General features: G+C 34.2%; 2 protein-coding genes across 6 annotated transcripts in view; one reads left to right on the forward strand and one right to left on the reverse strand.

Annotated features, from left to right (window-relative positions):
• Positions 1 to 16188, reverse strand: part of TEX9 (testis expressed 9) — a 62264-nt gene extending 46076 nt beyond the window's left edge. Inside the window, exons 1-4 of one of the 3 annotated variants that reach the window (XM_006179884.3) lie at positions 16030 to 16188; positions 15833 to 15924; positions 7482 to 7545; positions 5880 to 5959 (exon numbers count right to left, since the gene is read on the reverse strand). In XM_006179884.3, coding sequence (XP_006179946.1) covers positions 5880 to 5959; positions 7482 to 7545; positions 15833 to 15924; positions 16030 to 16056 — 263 coding nt within the window. In that variant the 5' untranslated portion in view covers positions 16057 to 16188. Of the gene's footprint in view, positions 1 to 5879; positions 5960 to 7481; positions 7546 to 7718; positions 8162 to 9764; positions 9931 to 15832; positions 15925 to 16029 lie in introns of those variants that run through there. The other 2 variants (XM_032481125.1, XM_032481126.1) reach the window with 2 other exon arrangements.
• Positions 1 to 18290, forward strand: part of MNS1 (meiosis specific nuclear structural 1) — a 216791-nt gene that overhangs the window by 142397 nt on the left and 56104 nt on the right. The window lies entirely within an intron of this gene.

The raw sequence follows: 18290 nt of genomic DNA on the forward strand, positions 1-18290 counted from the left end.
AAGGAATGTTTATGGGGGTCTGCACTGTCCACAGCTGCTTTCACACTACAACAACCAAGTTGTAGTTGCAATGAAGACTGCAGAGCCCACAAATCCAAAAATACTCACCATCTGGTTCTTTATAGGAAAAGCCTGCCTACCCCTGGTCAATTTTCTAGATCATCCCCAACACATGTATTAATATTTCTAAATATCTACCACGTCAGTCCATAATCTATCATTGCTTTGGGGGAAAAAAAATCCAAAAACTCTATCATATGCACTGAGAATTCCTAACCAAAGTAGAGAACATAAAAACAAAATTACTTTCCATCAGATGCCACCTATGCCTACTAGATATACATAGGGTTTTTTTTTTCAATATTAAACACAAAGATACATTTAAGATAGGTACTAAATACAGCCTCTTAAAGAACTACAAATCACTCTGGGAGGGAAAAAGAGGCTTTCAATATGTCTTAAAATTACTGAGACTAAAGAATCATTGTCACATATGACAAGTTTCCAAATTTTACACACATTTTAAGTGTCCTCTTTAATCACACTCATCTTAAATTAATACTTGCCATTTCCTTCCATTTTCTGCATCTTCCATCTCCCCCCACCCACCACCATCTACACATCATACCAACAGACATTTAACAGTTCTGTCTCCCTCAGGTTTAGCAGAGTGCTATTACTTTGTTAGTGTATTTCCATGAAAAATGAACTAAAACACAGTATTCAGATTATTTTTGTTAAACTTCTCCATGGAAGTTTGTAATATGATTAAAATAATTTGTATGGTAAACCTTGCTTCCAGCAGACTGAAGGACACTTATGCTGTACTATCGAGAAACTGAAGCCTGGTTTCCCTATTATATTCCTAGAGTAACCCTGGATGTTGAAGACCTATTTCAATAAATACTGCCTGACTATAATCACTTAGGTCAATTATCATTGTTCCATCTTAAAATGGACTGTCTCTTTACAGGATTACCTTCCATCTTCAGCAATTCCCAATAGTCAAGTGCCATGTTTTACATGGTAAAAGCCATCTGTTCAAACAGTAACATTTAAAAAAAAAAAAAAAAAAAAAGGCCACCGGGTCTAGGTAAACAGAGGTGTCATCACCATTTTGCACTTAAGAAAAATTTAGTAAAAGAAAATCAACAGATTTATTTCCATGCTTGTAAAATCAGTCTCTCACTTGCTTCAACAGAAACCAGGGATTAGCAGTTGTTACCATCATTTCAATCTTTTTGTTTACTGAATACAAAGCAACACATGAGGCATTAACTCCTTGGGAGGAGGACCTGGTCTGTTCACTCACCATTGTACCACCAGTACACTACTGTGTTCAAAATTTATTTTGACCTGGCACTAATAGTACTCAAAAAAAATTTTTTTTCAGGTTTACTGAGATAATAATTTACACATAGTAAAATAAATCCTTTTTAAGTGTACATTTCTATAAATTTTTACTAACTTATATGGTCCTGTAACCACCACAACAACCAAGACAGAGAATATTTCCATCATCCCAAAAAATTCCCTTCTGCCCCTCTGTAGTTAATCCCTCCCCCCAAGTCCCACAAAACCACTAATCCAATTACTGTCCCTCTAGTTTTACCTTTTCCAGAATGTCAAATAAATGAAATCATACAAGATATATATTATCAATCTGGCTTCTTTCACTCAGCATCTCTGTGGTTGCTGTATCAGTAGTTTATTGCTTTTAATTGCCAAGTAGTGTTCAGTTGCATGGATATACCATAATTTGTTTATCCATTCACCATTTGATGAATGTTTGAGTTGTTCTCAATTTTTGGCAATTAGGAATAAAACTGCTAGAAACACTTGCATGCAGGTTTTTGTTTGGACTTATGTCTTTATTTTTCTTGGGTATACAGCTGGAGGGAAATTGCTGGATTGTATGCAATAATTGTTTTTGAGTAAGTGAATAATGTCCCAATGTTTCAAATATGAGTCAAATATACTGCCACTTAAGTAACATTTCTTTTTTGTTTCCAAGGCCTCTAAGGTGTTTAAACATTATACTCTCTTAGGGGTGTGCAACTCTCACAGGCTGCTTCATCTTAGAAGACTGAGAGGACTAATAGCTATTTTAAGATTTAAACAATCACAAACTATTTTAGTCCATTACTCTTAAAGTTTCTTTGTTGATACAACTCTCTCAAAAATTCGTGGGTTTCTTACATATTGATTCCAATCAGTTCCATGTGCCATTAACACACTCAAGAGTTCTTTTCAAGACTGTTTACTCTGAACACCTCTCCTTCTCCCTTCTTCTCCCCAAAAAACCTCCATTTAAAAATGGATTACTCTGAGGCTGTCAGGCCTCCATGAGGAGACTTACCTTTAGTTAGATCTTCGCCTTAAGCCATTGTACCCAACTGGATAGTTTCACAAGGTGCCATTTAATATGATCCTTGGCCCGAAAAGCCTTAACCCATTGGAAAGTTTTATCAGTAGTTGTGAAGACTACCTTTAGTCTGATCTTTGCCTCAAGGATGAGCTTTAACAGGCTTTTGTTCCTCAAACATTTTATCGATTTTATCTCATAATTTTTGAGGTCTAAAAGCAGCTAACTCTACAAAACAAGGTAATCAAGACAGTGCGATACTGGCCTAAGAACTGATATACAGATCAGCAGAATAGAACTAAGAGTCCAAAAATAAAAACATGTCATAAACCTCTAGTCAGGTGATTTCTGACAAGGGTGCCAAGACCATTCAATGGAGGAAAGAATAGTCTTTCAAATAAATGATGCTGAGACAAATATCCACATGCCAAAGAATGAAGGTTGACCCTTATCTCATACATACAAAAAAATTAACTCAAATCAGATCAAAGACCTGATGTAATGTAAGAGCTAAAACTATAAAACTCTTAGAAGAAAACAGAGGTAAATCTTAAATGACCCTGGATTTAGCAACGGATTCTTAGATATGAATGACTCCAAAAGCACAGGTAACAAAAGAAAAAACAAAAAGGTAAATTAGACCTCATCAAAATTAGAAGCAGATGACTTTTCCAATATTACATGGTCTCTAATTCCTAGAATTTCCACATTCTTTTTCATTCTTGCTTCCAAACAGCCAATTCTTTCCCAAGCTTGTCTCTTTCTTGTAATACCATGCTAAATACAGCTAATATTAACAGCACATACTACTAACACTGTTTTCCAACCTCTTCCCCTAGAGTTCATCAGACATCTGTTCAACCTTCTAATTTATGAAAGGTGACAGTCTTACTGAATTTATTGCCACTACAGAACAATATTCCTCTATCTTTCCAGCCTCCAAATCAGTTTCTTTGCTGGTACCACCTAACTACTAAGCTAAAGCCACACTTCTGGACTATTTGTTATACAGCACCTGACTCTCAGTACCAATTGCTATATTAGTTAAGATAGGCTAGGATATTAACCCCCAAATCTCAATGGCTTAACACACTCAAAACAACAGAGAGGGAGAGAGGGTCCTTTTTCCCACATGTTCTGCATGAGTACACAGTCTACCAGTGGGAGGCTTCACCAACTAAATTTTCACTTATCGTGGCAGAGGAAGAGGCAGCGAGAGTTTCAAGCTGACTCTGCTTAGACTTGGAAGAGAGTAATTTGACTTCTGTCATAGCAACAGACAAGAAGATTTGGTGATCACCAATGCCTCTGCTATAAGATTTTGCAGTTTTATTCAAACAGAGCCTGTTCTTGTCCTGTTAAATTTATTCCTAAGTATTTTTTGGTTCCCTAATTTCTTGACGTATCTAAACTTCACAAGAAATCCAAGGGAAAAGTCATCTAATATATCTTATTTTTTACTAGTTTATTTATTTTTACCTAATCTTCACATAGAATTTTAATAGAAAAGTAATCTATTATGTGAAGACAGGTTTAGAAATCTTACCAACTGTAGTTTGGATAGCAGTAAAATCACATACCATCTATAGGTCCTTGGGCAAGCTACTGAACTTCTTTAAGCTGCAGTTTCCTCATTTTTAAAATAAAGACAGTAATATTTACTTTGAAAATTAAACAAGATAAAGTATAGGTAAAAGATTTACAGTGTGTCTGATTGGTGTAAGTCCCCAAACATTAGTATTTTATGTATTATATTATTCTTCAAATTATAGATTCCTAATACTTACATGCAAAAAGATGTTATATAATAACAGGTCCACATACACTATCCAACAAAATGGTATTCTCCCTGATTTCAAACTATAATAAAAGCTATAGTAATCACAACAGTATGGTGTTGGCATAAAAACAGAGACATAGATCAATGGAAGAGAATAAAGAGCCCAGAAATAAGCGCACTCATATATGCTCAATTAATTTATGACAAAGGAGCCAAGAATATACAATGCAGAAAGGACAGTCTTTTTTTCAATAAATGGTGATAAGAAAACTGAACAGCCACATTTAAAAAAAAAGAAAACGGACCACTATCTTACACCATACACAAAAATTAACTCAAAATGGATTAAAGATTTGAATGTTAAACCTAAAACCATAAAAATTCTGCAAGAAAAACATATATGGTAAGCTCCTTGACATCAGTTTCAGTGATTTTTTTTTGGATTTGACACCAAAGACAAAGGCAACAAAAGCAAAAATAAACACATGGAACTACACCAAACTAAAAAGTTTCTGCACAGCAAAGAAAACCATCAACAAAATGAAAAGGTAACTTACTGAATGGGAGAAAATGTTTGCAACTCATATATCTGATAAAGGATTTGGATTACTGTCCAAAATATATTTTAAAAACTCACAAAACTCAATTTAAAAAAAATAATCTGATTAAATAATAGGCAAAATATCTGAAGAGATACTTTTCCAAAGAAGACACACAGATGGCCAACAGATGCATGAAAAAATACCCAACATCACTAATCATCAGAGAAATGCAAATCAAAACCACAGTGAGGTATCACCTCACACCTGTAAGAATGGCTATTATCAAAAAAACAAGGGATAACAAGAGATGGCAAGACTGCAGAGAAAAAGGGACCCTTGTACATTGTTGGGTGGAATGTAATTTGGTGCATCCACTATGAAAACAGTATGGAGGTTCCTCAAAAATTAAAAACAGAGCTATTATATGATACAGCAAACCCACTTTTGAGTATTTACCCAAAGAAAATTAAAAAAAAAAACTGATTTTTTAATATATATGTACCCTGACGTTCACTGCAACATTATTTATAATGTTATTTAAAATAGATATGAAAACAATCTAAATGTACATCAACAAATTAATGGGTTAAAAAAAGTGAGATATGTACCTATATACAGGAATATTATTCAGCCATAAAAAAGAATGAAATCTTGCCATTTGTGACAACATGGATGGACCCTGAGGGCATTATGTTAAATGAAATAAGTCAGAGAAAGATAAATACTACTCGATCTCACTTATATGTGGAATCTAAAAACAAGCAAAAGCAAGCTTGCAGATACAGAGAACAGATTAGTGGTTACCAGAAGCTGATTAGTTAGGAGTAGGTGAAATGGGTGAAGGAAGTCAAAAGGTACAAACTCCCAATTATAAAATAGTCATGGGGGTGTAATGTACAGAATGGTGACTATAGTTAATAATACTGTACTGCATATTTGAAAGCTGCTAAAAGAGTAGATCTAAAAAGTCCTCACCACAAGGGAAAAAGATTCTGTAACTATTTATGGTAATGGATTAACTAGATTTATTGTAGTGATCATTTCACAATATATACAAATATTGAATCATTATACTGCATATCTAAAACTAATATAATGTATATCAATTATACCCTAATTTAAAAAAAAAATCTTCAAGCATTTATCCAGTAAAAAAAAAATGTTTAAGGTATTTGAGAATTTAATTACTTACCTTAAACTGTAATCATCTTCCTCTTCATATGATTTAATTTGTGTTGAAATAGACTTAGATCTTTCTTCTTGCTGATCTCTCTAGTTAAATGAGTAAAGATAAGTCATATAGAAAAAACCCCACAAAACTAGGATATATTCAAGTGCCTTTCTGATCATTAATCATTTCAGAGTTGTCCAAAATTTCTATAAAATCAAGGCACAGAATTCTAAAAACTATGGTATAAAACTAAGGTCTCTGACAATGTAGTTTCACCTTTCACTCATTCTCGTTTAAGAAAGTCAATTCTAAGGGAAAATCGTAAGAATGTCAGTGCCTTTATATGATCTCATTTGACTCCTGCTTCCCAACTACATTAGAGTCTTGCATCTTGTGTAACATGCAAAGGAAATCAGTAAGAATTGAAAACATAAATCTATTTAACCGGTAGAAAAACTTGTCTCAAATCAAGCAAACTTCAACATTAAGAAGACCACATAGAAATGAAAGTGCTAAAAATGAAGCACCAAGATTGAAAGCTTTTGGATATATCAAGAAATGAAAGTGAGAAAACAAAAATTCAATGTGGCAAAAGTTATATCCATTTGAGGACTCTGAGCAGAATACATGATGAATCCCTCATTCTACTCCAGTACTGGGTTTCTCTGTTCAAATATTTCCCTGCTCTTTGGACAATGACAAAAACTAAAAGATGTAATAAATATATTTATTTTTTAGTAAAATACATAATTACAAATGCAACTAGCAAAGTCTGTAACTATTATCTAAATATATTACCTGAAAGGTTATACGTTTCTCATTCCTAACGTAACAAACAATGATGGATGTGTATAAGGCATTAAAATAAAATACTGCTTACCCTTTCCTGCCTACATCAACTCCAAAGTGGGGTGGGGTGTGATTTAAATGAAAGATAATTATAATTAAATTAGACTAAAAACTGAAAACAGTTTGAAAGCAACCACTTTATTCCTCTAAGGAATACTACTATATCCTATCAATAGTGGGAATGCTGACATTTAAGGAGGAACGCTTAAAATAGGAATAACCACTTTAGTAGTCAGAATGGGGCAAAACATGCTTATATTGTCTAGTGAGATAACCTCGCTACATTTTTCCTGACTATAAATCTGATTGTGTTCTAGCCCTAAGAATTTGAGTTTTATCCAACTGCTGAGTTTAAGAAACAAATTACCATCTGAGTGTTAGTGATAATTGTTATCTTTTATTCAACTTGTGTCTGGAGACCATTTCATTTCTTCTCTTACTGAATTACCAGTACTAATTCTATATAGCTATCCTCAAATATTAATCTTAAAATAGGAGGAAATACTATTAAATATTAATGTCCTTATTAATAAGATCATTGGAGTATCTAAATGGAAAACACTTTCAGTGGCTTTTAGAAAATGTGTGCTTATCAAAAACATATACATGCACATATACACATATCTATGCATATATTGATGTTCAATTTATGATAATTCGCTGAGCAGAAAATTTATGCTTTGGGCACTTTTTTGTATGAATGTTATACATCAAAATAAAAACTAAAAAAACTAGTATTTACATAGAACTACTAATAATTGTACATTTACTTACTATTACTTCCTCGGCTTGTCGAACAAGATCAGCCGTTTTTGCCTCTAATTCTGCATTTAAACGCCTAAAAGCAGAAAAAAATTTAGTAATTGGAATATACTGAAGACTGCAACATAAAAGAAAAAGTAATTACATTTCTGTGACTACACTTAGTGAACCAGCAAATGCCAAAACATACACATGATATTTTTATTCTAAAATTAACATAACTAGAGTTAGCATAATTAGAAAACTTAACTCCAAATCCCCATGATTCTTTCTTCTTTGTGGTGGAAATTCAATAGTGTAACTCCTAGCCTGTCTCTGGCCCTTCAGGTGGAATGACTTATTTGGGAAGAATAAACTGGGTGGGTTCAACTCAGTTCCACTCTCCATCTTCTTGGGATCAACTCCTACTGAGAACAGGAGTAGGGCAGAGCTGGGGAGAGGCCTGTTTTCATCTGGGGTTCCTGTGACTGGGGAGGTAAATCCGGGGTTTAGTGAGCAGACCTGAAGTGGCTCACACCTTGGCTAGACACTTCAATATCAGTTTCATCAGAAATAGAGGTGATTATTTTTAGCTTTACCTAGCAGTCCTTTTCTTTTTCATTCTATTTGGAAACTAGCAAAGAAAGGAAATACTATTTGGCCCCACTACAACTGTAAGAATGGTAATGCCATTGAAGGAAACTGTTTTTAAAGGAAAAACTGTTCATAATCCTACCACCATATCCAATTTTTATTTTTAATATTCCCTTCTAATTTTCATCTGCAGTATATACACAATTTTGTACTATTTTCCATAATATAGATAGAATATGTTTATCTCTATACAGTCTTTATAATTAATGCCTTCAATGGCAATGAAATATTCTAATAAGTTGAAATTAAGATAATATACTAAATTGTTCCTCTTGTTAGTTCAACTCCCCTTCTCAGTTTCAAAAGTTAACACTTTAATAAACATCTTCAAAAGCATATATCTTTTTAATTCTACTCACAGGTCACATTTCTAGACCTTCGAGGCCCTTCTTAAGTTTTATAGAGAAAATATACTAAGAAATTTTTAAAATCAGATATCTTGTTTGTTTTTTTACATATGTGATTCAGAAGTAACACAAACCAGTGATGACCACCCTCAACTCCCAGGAAGAGAAAAAGCAGTATGATATCCCTTCTTAAAACTACCTGATTTTTCAAGAAATATTTTGATATCTTAGAATGAGTTAATCAAAAGAAAAATATCTAACAAAGACTTAAAGTTGTATTTAAGATGCCTTTACCTGATTTTTCACATTTCCCTAATAAGAACCATTGGAACTTTCTGGACAATATAGCAAATACTGAGATAACTCAAAAGGCTATTTTTCTCTTCCAAACCCATAGAAATGCTGGATAAAACGTAATGGAGGAAATACTGTTAAAGTCAAATCTCAGGCGAGGAAAACACCCTGGCACTAAAAATAAAGCAGCAACTCAAAATGAGAGCAGTAAACAGGAACAGAAGCCAAAACAGCTCAACAGCTAGAAACTGACGCACATGAGAGCATCATGAAGGGCTACACCTGCGAACCACAGACGACAAAAACACTAACCGTAACCTTAGGTGAACGGAAATGAAACTAGAGCCACGTAGGGAAAAGATTCTCTTGTGAGTAATTAGAGCACACAAGACTGCAGTGCAAGTTCATCTTACCAGATGGTTTAGGGACCCTATGACAAAACTTTAATATAGAAAAGTTGGCTGAGAGCCAGTGAAAACTCTAATCAACCAATAAAGTTAAATACAAAACCACCCTTAGGGACATTTACTCATCTAGAACATATGAACTCTCTCAGAAAGCAAATTCTGCTAAAGATGACTTCACAAAGGTAACAAATTGCATTAAGAAACAAGTCCCCAAGAGGGAAAATCAGCAGATGTAACAAAACTTGTACCCTAAGAACAGAGGATAATAAAACAATCTGAGAAAGAATTTTAAATAACATTTTTCTTTTTAAAAAAAGAGAATAAAAACAATTATACAACAACCAAGCATTCTAGACACATATTCAAAGAACACTGAATTTGGAAAAGAACCAAATAGAAATTACACAAATGAAAGCAGTCACTGAAATTAAAAAATCAACTCACTGGGTAAATTGAACTACAGAATGAACTGAAGAAGGAAATGAATGAATTAGAAGATAAATATGAGGAAATCACCTTCAAGGAGGCACAAAGAAACAGAAAGATAAAAATACAAAAGAGAGGTTAACATCCATTGAAGACAGACTATATGACAAAGACAGACTTATATCTACCTAATAGACACGGCAGAAGGAAATCCCAGAGGAGGAGGAAATGTCAATATTTGAAGAGATGTGCTGTGTATAGCCTGAAGCAGGGAGTGTGAAACCTCCATCTCTCTTCTTTCCAAAATTGTTTTGGTTATTCAGGGTCTTCTGTGTTTCCATGCAAATTTTAAAATTATTTGTTCTAGTTCTGTGAAAAATGCCATTGGTATTCTGATAGGGATCACAATGAATCTGTAGACTGCCTTGGGTAGTATGGTCATTTTAACAATATTAATTCTACTAATCCATGAAGTCTTTCTTTTTGTGTCATCTTCAAATTCTTTCATCGGTGTCTTACAGTTTTCTGAGTACAGGTCCTTTACGTCCTTAGATTTATTCCTAGGTATTTTTATTCTTTTTTATGCAAAAATATACAATGGGGAAAGACGGTCTCTTCAATAAGTGGTGCTGTGAAGACTGGACGGCTCCAAGTAAAGAATGAAATCACAATATTTTCTCACATCATATACAAAAATAAACTCAAAATGGATTAAAGACTGAAAACCGTAAAACTCCAGAAAAAAACATAAGCAGGACACTCTAAGACACAAATCACAGCAATATTTTTTGTATCTATCTTCTAAGGCAAAGGAAACAAAAAAACAAAATGGACCTAATTAAACTTAAAGGCTTTTGCAGAGAAAAGGAAACCAATGACAAAATGAAAAACAATCTACTGAATGGAAGAAAATATTTGCAAATGATATAACCAACAAGAGTTTAATATCCAAACATATATCACAGTTCATACAATTCAGTGTCAAAAACCCCCAAACAACCCAATTTAATAATGGGTAGAAGACGTGAATAGACATTTATCCAAAGAAGACATACAGATGGCCAACAGGCACATGAACAGATACTCAAGACTGTTAATCATCAGAGAAATGAAAATCAAAATTACAGTAAGACATCACCTCACAGCTGTCAGAATGGTCATCATCAAAAAGACAACAAACAACAAATGTGGCAAGGATGCGGAGGAAAGGGGCCCTTGTATACTCTTCGTAGGAATGTAAATTGGTACAGTCACTGTGGAAAACAGTATGGCAGTTTCTCAAAAACTAAAGACAGAACTCCAATGTGACCCAGTAATCTCACTGTTGGGTAGATAGCCAAAGAAAACAAAGACACTAATTCAAAAAGATACATGTACCACAATGTTCATGTATTATTTACAATACCTAAGACATGGAAACAACATGTATCCACCAACAGATGAATGGATAAGATGTGATCTATAAAAATAGATACATAAAATATAATAAAAATATATATACACACTTACACACACAAAATGGAATACCATTCAGCCATTAAAAAAGAATGAAATTTTGCCATCTGCAACAACATGAATGTACTTGGAGGGTATTATGCTTAGCGAAATAAGTCAGACAGAGAAAGAAATACTGTGTATTATCACCTATATGTGGAATCTAAAAATACAACAAACTAGTAAGTTTAACAATACAGAAACAGACCCACATATATAGAAAACAAACTAGTGGTTACCAATGGAGACAGGGAAGGAGAGAGAGACAAGATAGGGACAGAGGATTAAGAGGTAAAAACTGCTATGCATAAAATAAATAAGCTACAAGGATATATTTCTAGCACAGGAAATATACGTAATATTTTGTAATAATTTTAAATGGAGTATAATTAATAAGCATTTTGTATCACTGTTATACACCTGAAACTAATATTATAAATCAAGTATACCTCAATAAACAGGAGAAAGATGACAAATACGTGAAGTTTCAAGAATATACCAAGAGACATAAAACAAAGACAATATGATGTTTTTAAAAAAGAGATAATGCTAATGCTGAGAATCTTCCAGAAATGAAGATATGACGGATCTCAAGCAAAATTAAGAAAAATTTACACCTGTACATATCATAGCAGAACTGCAGAACTTCAAAGACAAGGAAAATGTTCTTTAAATTACCAAAGCAAATATTTAAAAACAAGAGAGAAAAATATTCTACCTTCATGACTAAGAAGCTGACAGTAGATGGCTCAACAACTGGCAATGGGCAATGAAACAGTATTTTTAATGGACTGTCGGTGAGGGAAAACTAGCTACTTGGAATTCTATATTCAGCTAAACTGTATCTGAAGATTAAGCGCAAAGTAACAAAAATTTCAGATGGGACTGGAGAATTTAAGACAGATTTTTACAGAGAGAAACAATGAATGGTCTATGCTGCAGTAAGAGGAAACTGAACTTAGAAAAAAAAGAATCATGATACAAAGAAACGAGAAAACATGGTAATAAATCAGCACAGAATATACAAATGATAGGTAGAGGGTATTCAAAACAAAGAGGAAATAAGTATTATCTAACTTGGCAGACTACAGAAACCAAATTAAAGCATTCCAAGGTCTCTCCAAACTAGTAAAGGAAAAATAAAGACAACAAAAACTCATTCAACCAACAGAAGACAGAAAAGAAACAAAGAAAAGGCATATTATGGAAAACAAAAAATAAGAAGGCCAAAACAACTTCATATTAATAAACAAAATAATATAAATTCACTTATTATCAGAGAGGATATAAAAGGAATGTTCTTAATAAAGCTAAATGATATTAAAGGTTTGAAAATAAAGGAATGAAAATAGATATAAAGATATTACATAATAATGAAAGGAATTATTCATCTAGAGGATTTATATAAATCAAACAATGTAGCCCCCCAAAATGGACACACTTACAGAATTTTTAAAATTATGATTATAGTTGATTTTAGTACACCTCTAACAGAAACCAATACAATTAGTATGAAAAAATGGTGAGGAAACCAACGTTATGAACAGCAAAATTAGCTTGATCTAAGATACTAGTCAACAAATAGATTTTCTATCAAAGAACACACAGAATATTTACAAAAATTGAACAAGTACCTGGTCACAACTAAGTTTCAATACATTTTTGAAAATAAATATTATATATAGTCTCGGACCATACTGCAATTAAAAATGAACTTTAAAACAACAAAAATAAAATAAACAAGCAAATATATGCTTGGGAACTACCAAAAACACATTCCTAAAATAATCACTATGAAAATCATAAAATATTTAAAACTAAATAACCACAAAAGAAATATATACCAAAACAGGTGCTTAAATACTGATAAGCTGTACTTCGAAAGAAATATACAGAAATTAAATGTATTTCTTAAAAAATAAAAAGATATATATCAAAAAGAAAAAATTAGTCCATCACAATTAGAAGATAGAAATTATAAAGACATGACTAATGAAAAATTTTTAAACCACATATATTAGCAGAAAATAATTCTTTGAAAAGACCAGTAAAATATATACAGCAAGACAGAAAGTCCCCAAAAGAAGGTTTGTGTATGATAGAGAGTCAAGACTTGAAACGTAAGAGTATAACTAGAATAAATGTATGCTAACACATTTTATAACATACACAAAGTGGTCCCTTTTCTTTCTAAAAAAGTAGCAAATCACCAAAATTTACTCTGGAAGCAATAATTATTAAAGAAAGTGAATTGACAGGCCAAAAAAAAAAAAAAACAAAACCCAGTTTCACAATTTTAATCAATGGACAAGTGATTTCTGATTACAAGCAGCTTCCAAGAACAGAACAAAACAAAAAAGGAAAACTATTCAGCTTATTTTATGTGGCTAGGATAATGCTGGTACCAAAATCAGAAAGAACTGGAAAAAAAAAGTGTTAGATCAATTTCACTTTTGTTGCATGGATGCAAAAAAAAAAAAAAAAAAAAAAAAACCCTATGTAAAATTAAAGCAATCAGTCCAGCTGTCTTTAAAAGAAAACTGAAAATCTGCTTTTGTAGTTCAGTATTTTAAAATATTAAACAAGGGGGTGAAAAAAATGTCATCACCCAAGTTAATCTGGGGGAAAAAAGTTTTGATATGATTTAACATTATTTCAAAATATGAATTGAGGGTATAATATTGCAAGTCAACTAAGCTTCAATTAAAAAAAAAGAGAATGTGGCCTTACGCCTGATTAAAAAAAAAAATCTACCAAAACTCTATAGCAAACTTTAAATGTAGTAATAAGTTATTAAAAGTGGGCTCCTTAAAATCATAACCAAGATATGGATGCTAATCATCATTTTTTCTATTCCATATTGCACTGGAGGTTCTAACCAGATCAAGAAAAAAATATGCACAAAAAATTGTAAAGGGACAAAACTATCATAATTTGCATGTGATAAAACTGTCTATCAAAAACCCAAGGGACTCTACAGAATAAGTTCAGCAGAGCTAAAAATCTGTATCTATATAAATACAAATATAGGATCAACATACAAAAATCAGTAATTTTTCTATACATCTAGCCAATTAGAAAATGCAGTAAGCAAAAAAGCCATTCATTATAGCAACAAAAACCATAAGGTACCTTAAGAAATTACATATGCAAGGCTTTTATGTAGTAATATGATTGAAACAATATCCACATGTGCTTAACATCAAGACAACATGTGGCAAAACACTATTATGAACTGATACTCTCGCCTCTAAGAATGGCCAGACATTTTACTCTTGTGCATAGTGATCTACAAACTTCAAGCAGAGCCCAAGAGCTACTCTGTTCAAATGCCTCAGATTTGCACACCTCAGAATACACCTAACAGAACGAGTAACAACTGGGAGCCTTTCCCATAAAACCACTTTTGCTAAAATAGATTAGCTCCTGTAGAAATCTGACTTTAAGCAGGATCATATCCCTAATGACACAGGAGGGTCAAGTGCAGACCCTTAAATAATCAAACGAATTAACCTAACCAATGCATGTATTTAGTGCTATCTGGTGTAGGGTAATGAAAGTAACTGTTCTGAATTGAACACAGCTGATTCAGAACTGTTATGAACAACAGACCTGTTGCTTAAGTACACTCTTTACCTGGAGTAATAGGCCCATTTCACCAAGCAGAGGAAGGCTATCTTTCCACAGGCTATGGCAAGTTGGCGTGTGTCTAGCTTATCCAAAGACAATACACGTCAGTTTTAACTTTACATATGTTTTAATTTTAAGCACAGATCATATGGTAATTCTGTATTTAACCATTTGAAGAATTGTCACGAGGTTTTCCAAATTTTAATTAACTTAAACTAAAAAGGAGTGAATTGTTAAAATATATATATATTTTCGGTAAGGGTATATATAATGGCAAATAAACGACATGGTCTCCAACTCTGGAACTCACAGTCCAGTGAAGGAAACAGACAAAAAGTAAACTAATAAATGAATTGATTATGACAAGTTATGCTACCTGCAAATAAAAGTTAATCAAACAGAAAAAAAAGAAGAATGAGGAGCTTACTTAGCATGGTCAAGGAATGCCACTCTGGTAGGCAAAAAAGATCAAACAGGAGGCAGCAGCTAGATCTGACAGAGGTTTTAAAGTGCAATCTGAAACCACCGCCAAGTTTTAGGCAAGGGAGTTACAAGATCAAATTAAAAGATATCTCTGGCATCTGTGTGAAAACTGGGGGATGAAAAGTGGAGTGGTCCAAGAATAAATGCACGTGTTGTGAGGGTAGTTGTAATTACACTGAGAGCCGATAAGGAAAGAAAACCTCCTCCCAACCCCACCAAATGTAAATGAGAACGGTAATTCCAATTATCTTGAAATACACGCTTTCAATTTCGAAATCAAACCTAAAAGAAATTCTAAAACGTTTATACTAAAACGTAAACTCTAGGAACCTGAAACCAAGTGGAATTCCTTAAACTAGAAACTCAACTATTCATGGCAATTCCTGCTATCCGAACCACTTATAGCAGTTATCATCTTGCGGACGAACTCGTTTGCTTGGGTTAAATTTTCTCCCACTTCCAAAACCTACTAGGACTCCGGCGAGTTCAAGTTAAAAAGGTAAAGAAGGGCAAGGGAACGGGATGATGAGAAGAAAATGTTGGACAGTGAGCGGTCCCAAAGATCCAGTCAGTCACCAGGAAAAGTACTTGTAAGCAGCTCGTTCACGTGAAAGAAACAAAGGAGAAGCTGAACCGCCGAGTTTCTTACTTATATTCTTCCTCCTTGGCGAGGAGGTCCCGACGAAGTGTAGCAGGTTGCTGAACGCGTGGCGGGAGCGGAGTCCCTGAAACGCTCCGACTCTATAAAAGAGACAAACACTTTCAGACTCAGGGTTGAACGGGGTTCGGCGTCTTCGGGCCCGCCCGGTACCGAGCCGCTACCCAGAAATGCAGAGTTGAACAGACCCTGAGGCCAATACTTCGGCCCGCCATCTTTTGCCTCCACGACGCCGTTACCGAGGCGACGACGCCTCTTCCCGCGAGAGTTACCACAACTCGGGCAGCCTCCTGGGAAAGATTCTGACCACGCCCCCTCCCTTGGTAGCGAACAGCGAGAGGCTGGGGCGGAGCTGAGAGCCGCGGGGTGGGCGCTGCAGTCAGCCTCTCCGTGGTTAGTGCTAACTAGTAACACCTGTCCTGCTTCAGGAACCGAATAGGCCAGTATAGTGCGCTGAGTTATCAATTCTTAAGTTGGCGATGGAGGAGTTTTCCACGAAGGAAGACACGTTCTTTTCTATACTCAGGAGGAAGCAAGCTAGTAAAGACCCTACTCTGTTGTGGTTTTCAAAACTTAGTGGCCAATTTTACCTCCACCTGTTTTGTTTAAAGGAATTCCAAGTTCTGGTTTCCCACACTTACTTATAGCATGGTTATGAGCTCAGGCTCTCAAGTCGTTTGCCTAAGTTCACGTGCTGGGTCTGCCACTTACTAGCTTGGGCAAATCACTCTATTTCACCTGTAGAGTGGGAGTACTACTCCCATTCTAGTAACTCAGAGTTACTATGAGGAGTAAACGGTTTGGGGTGGGAGGAGTGTACGGCTCAGTGGTAGAGTGCGTGCTTAGCATGCAGGAGGCTCTGGGTTCGATCCCCAGTACTGTCATCTTTAATAAAAAACAACTGATTACCACCATCCCCCACAAAAAAAACAGTAAGGAGTCAATGAATTTGTGTTGAGTTGTGCCTGAAACAGTAAGCAGTCAAAAATTCCAGTTTTTCTGTCATATACTTGGGAGTCCAGAAATAAACCTTCACATTTGTGGTCAACTGGTCTTCAGCAAGGTTGCCAAGACCATTAAACGGATAAAGAATAGTCTTCTCAATAAATAGTACTGGGATAAGTGGATGTACACATATAAACAAATGAAGTTGGACCCTTATCTCACACCATGTACAAAAATCAACTCAGATTGGATCAAAGACCCAAACTTAAGAGCTAAAACTATAAAGCTCTTCAAAGAAAACATAGATATAAATATTCATCACCTTAAAGATGATTTCTTAGAAATGGCAACAAAAGAAAAATCAATAAACTAGACATAATCAAAATTAAAAACACTTCTTTTTAAAGGATACCATAAATAAAGTAAAAAGACAAATCACAGAAAGGAAAAGTTTTGCAAATCTTACGTTTGATAAGAGGTCTGTGTCTAGAATACATAAAGAGCTATTTTTAAAGTGGGCAAGGATCCTGAATAGGCATTTCTCCAAAGAAGATCTACATATAGCCAAAAAGCACATGAAAAGGTGCTCGAAATCATTAGTCTGCAGGGAAGTGCACATCAAAACCACAATAAGATAGCACTTCAAACCAACTAGGCTGACTATAATCAAAAAGATGGACAAGTGTTGAGGAAGATGTGGAGAAATTCAAACACTGCTGGTAGGAATATAAAATTGTGCAGGCACTGTGGGAAACAGTGGCAGTTTCTTAAAAATTTGCACATAGAGTTACTACATGATCCAGCAACCCAATCCTAGCTATATACCCATGAGAAATGAAAACATATACCTTCACAAAAAGTTTGCACAAATGTTTATAGCAGCATTATTCAGAAAAGATAAAAAGTGAAAATAACCCAAATGATAATGAAATGATTTAATGGGTAAATAAAAAGTGGTATATTCATACAATGGAATATTATCCAGCACCAGAAAAAAATGAAGTAGTGATGCATACTACAATATGGATGAACCTTGAAAACATGCTATGTGAAAGGAGTAATTCACAAAAGACCACATATTATGTGATTCCATTCTAATAAGACCACGTATTATATGAAATGTCTAGAATAGAATAGGCAAATCTATAGAGACAGAAAGTAACTTACTGGTTGCCTTGCCCTGGCAGGTGATGGGGGAGATTGGCTAAGGGGTTATAAGATTTGGGGGGAGTGATAATGAAAATGTTCTAAAATCGATTTTGATGATGGTTGCACAACTCTGTGAATATACTAAAAGCCAATTAATAGTACATTTTATATGGGTGAGTGGTAGGTATGTGAACTGTATCAATCAAGTTGTTAAACATTAAAAGTAAAGTATTAAAATGAAAAAGTCAAATAATGTAAAAAGTTAAGGCATACTAATGCTAATCAAAAGAAAGTTAGAGTAGCTATATTAATTTCAAAGTTGAACAAGGAAAACGATCAGGGATAAAGAGGATAT

This window comes from Camelus ferus, chromosome 6 (assembly GCF_009834535.1).
Source record: "Camelus ferus isolate YT-003-E chromosome 6, BCGSAC_Cfer_1.0, whole genome shotgun sequence".
NCBI classification, from domain to species: domain Eukaryota; kingdom Metazoa; phylum Chordata; class Mammalia; order Artiodactyla; family Camelidae; genus Camelus; species Camelus ferus.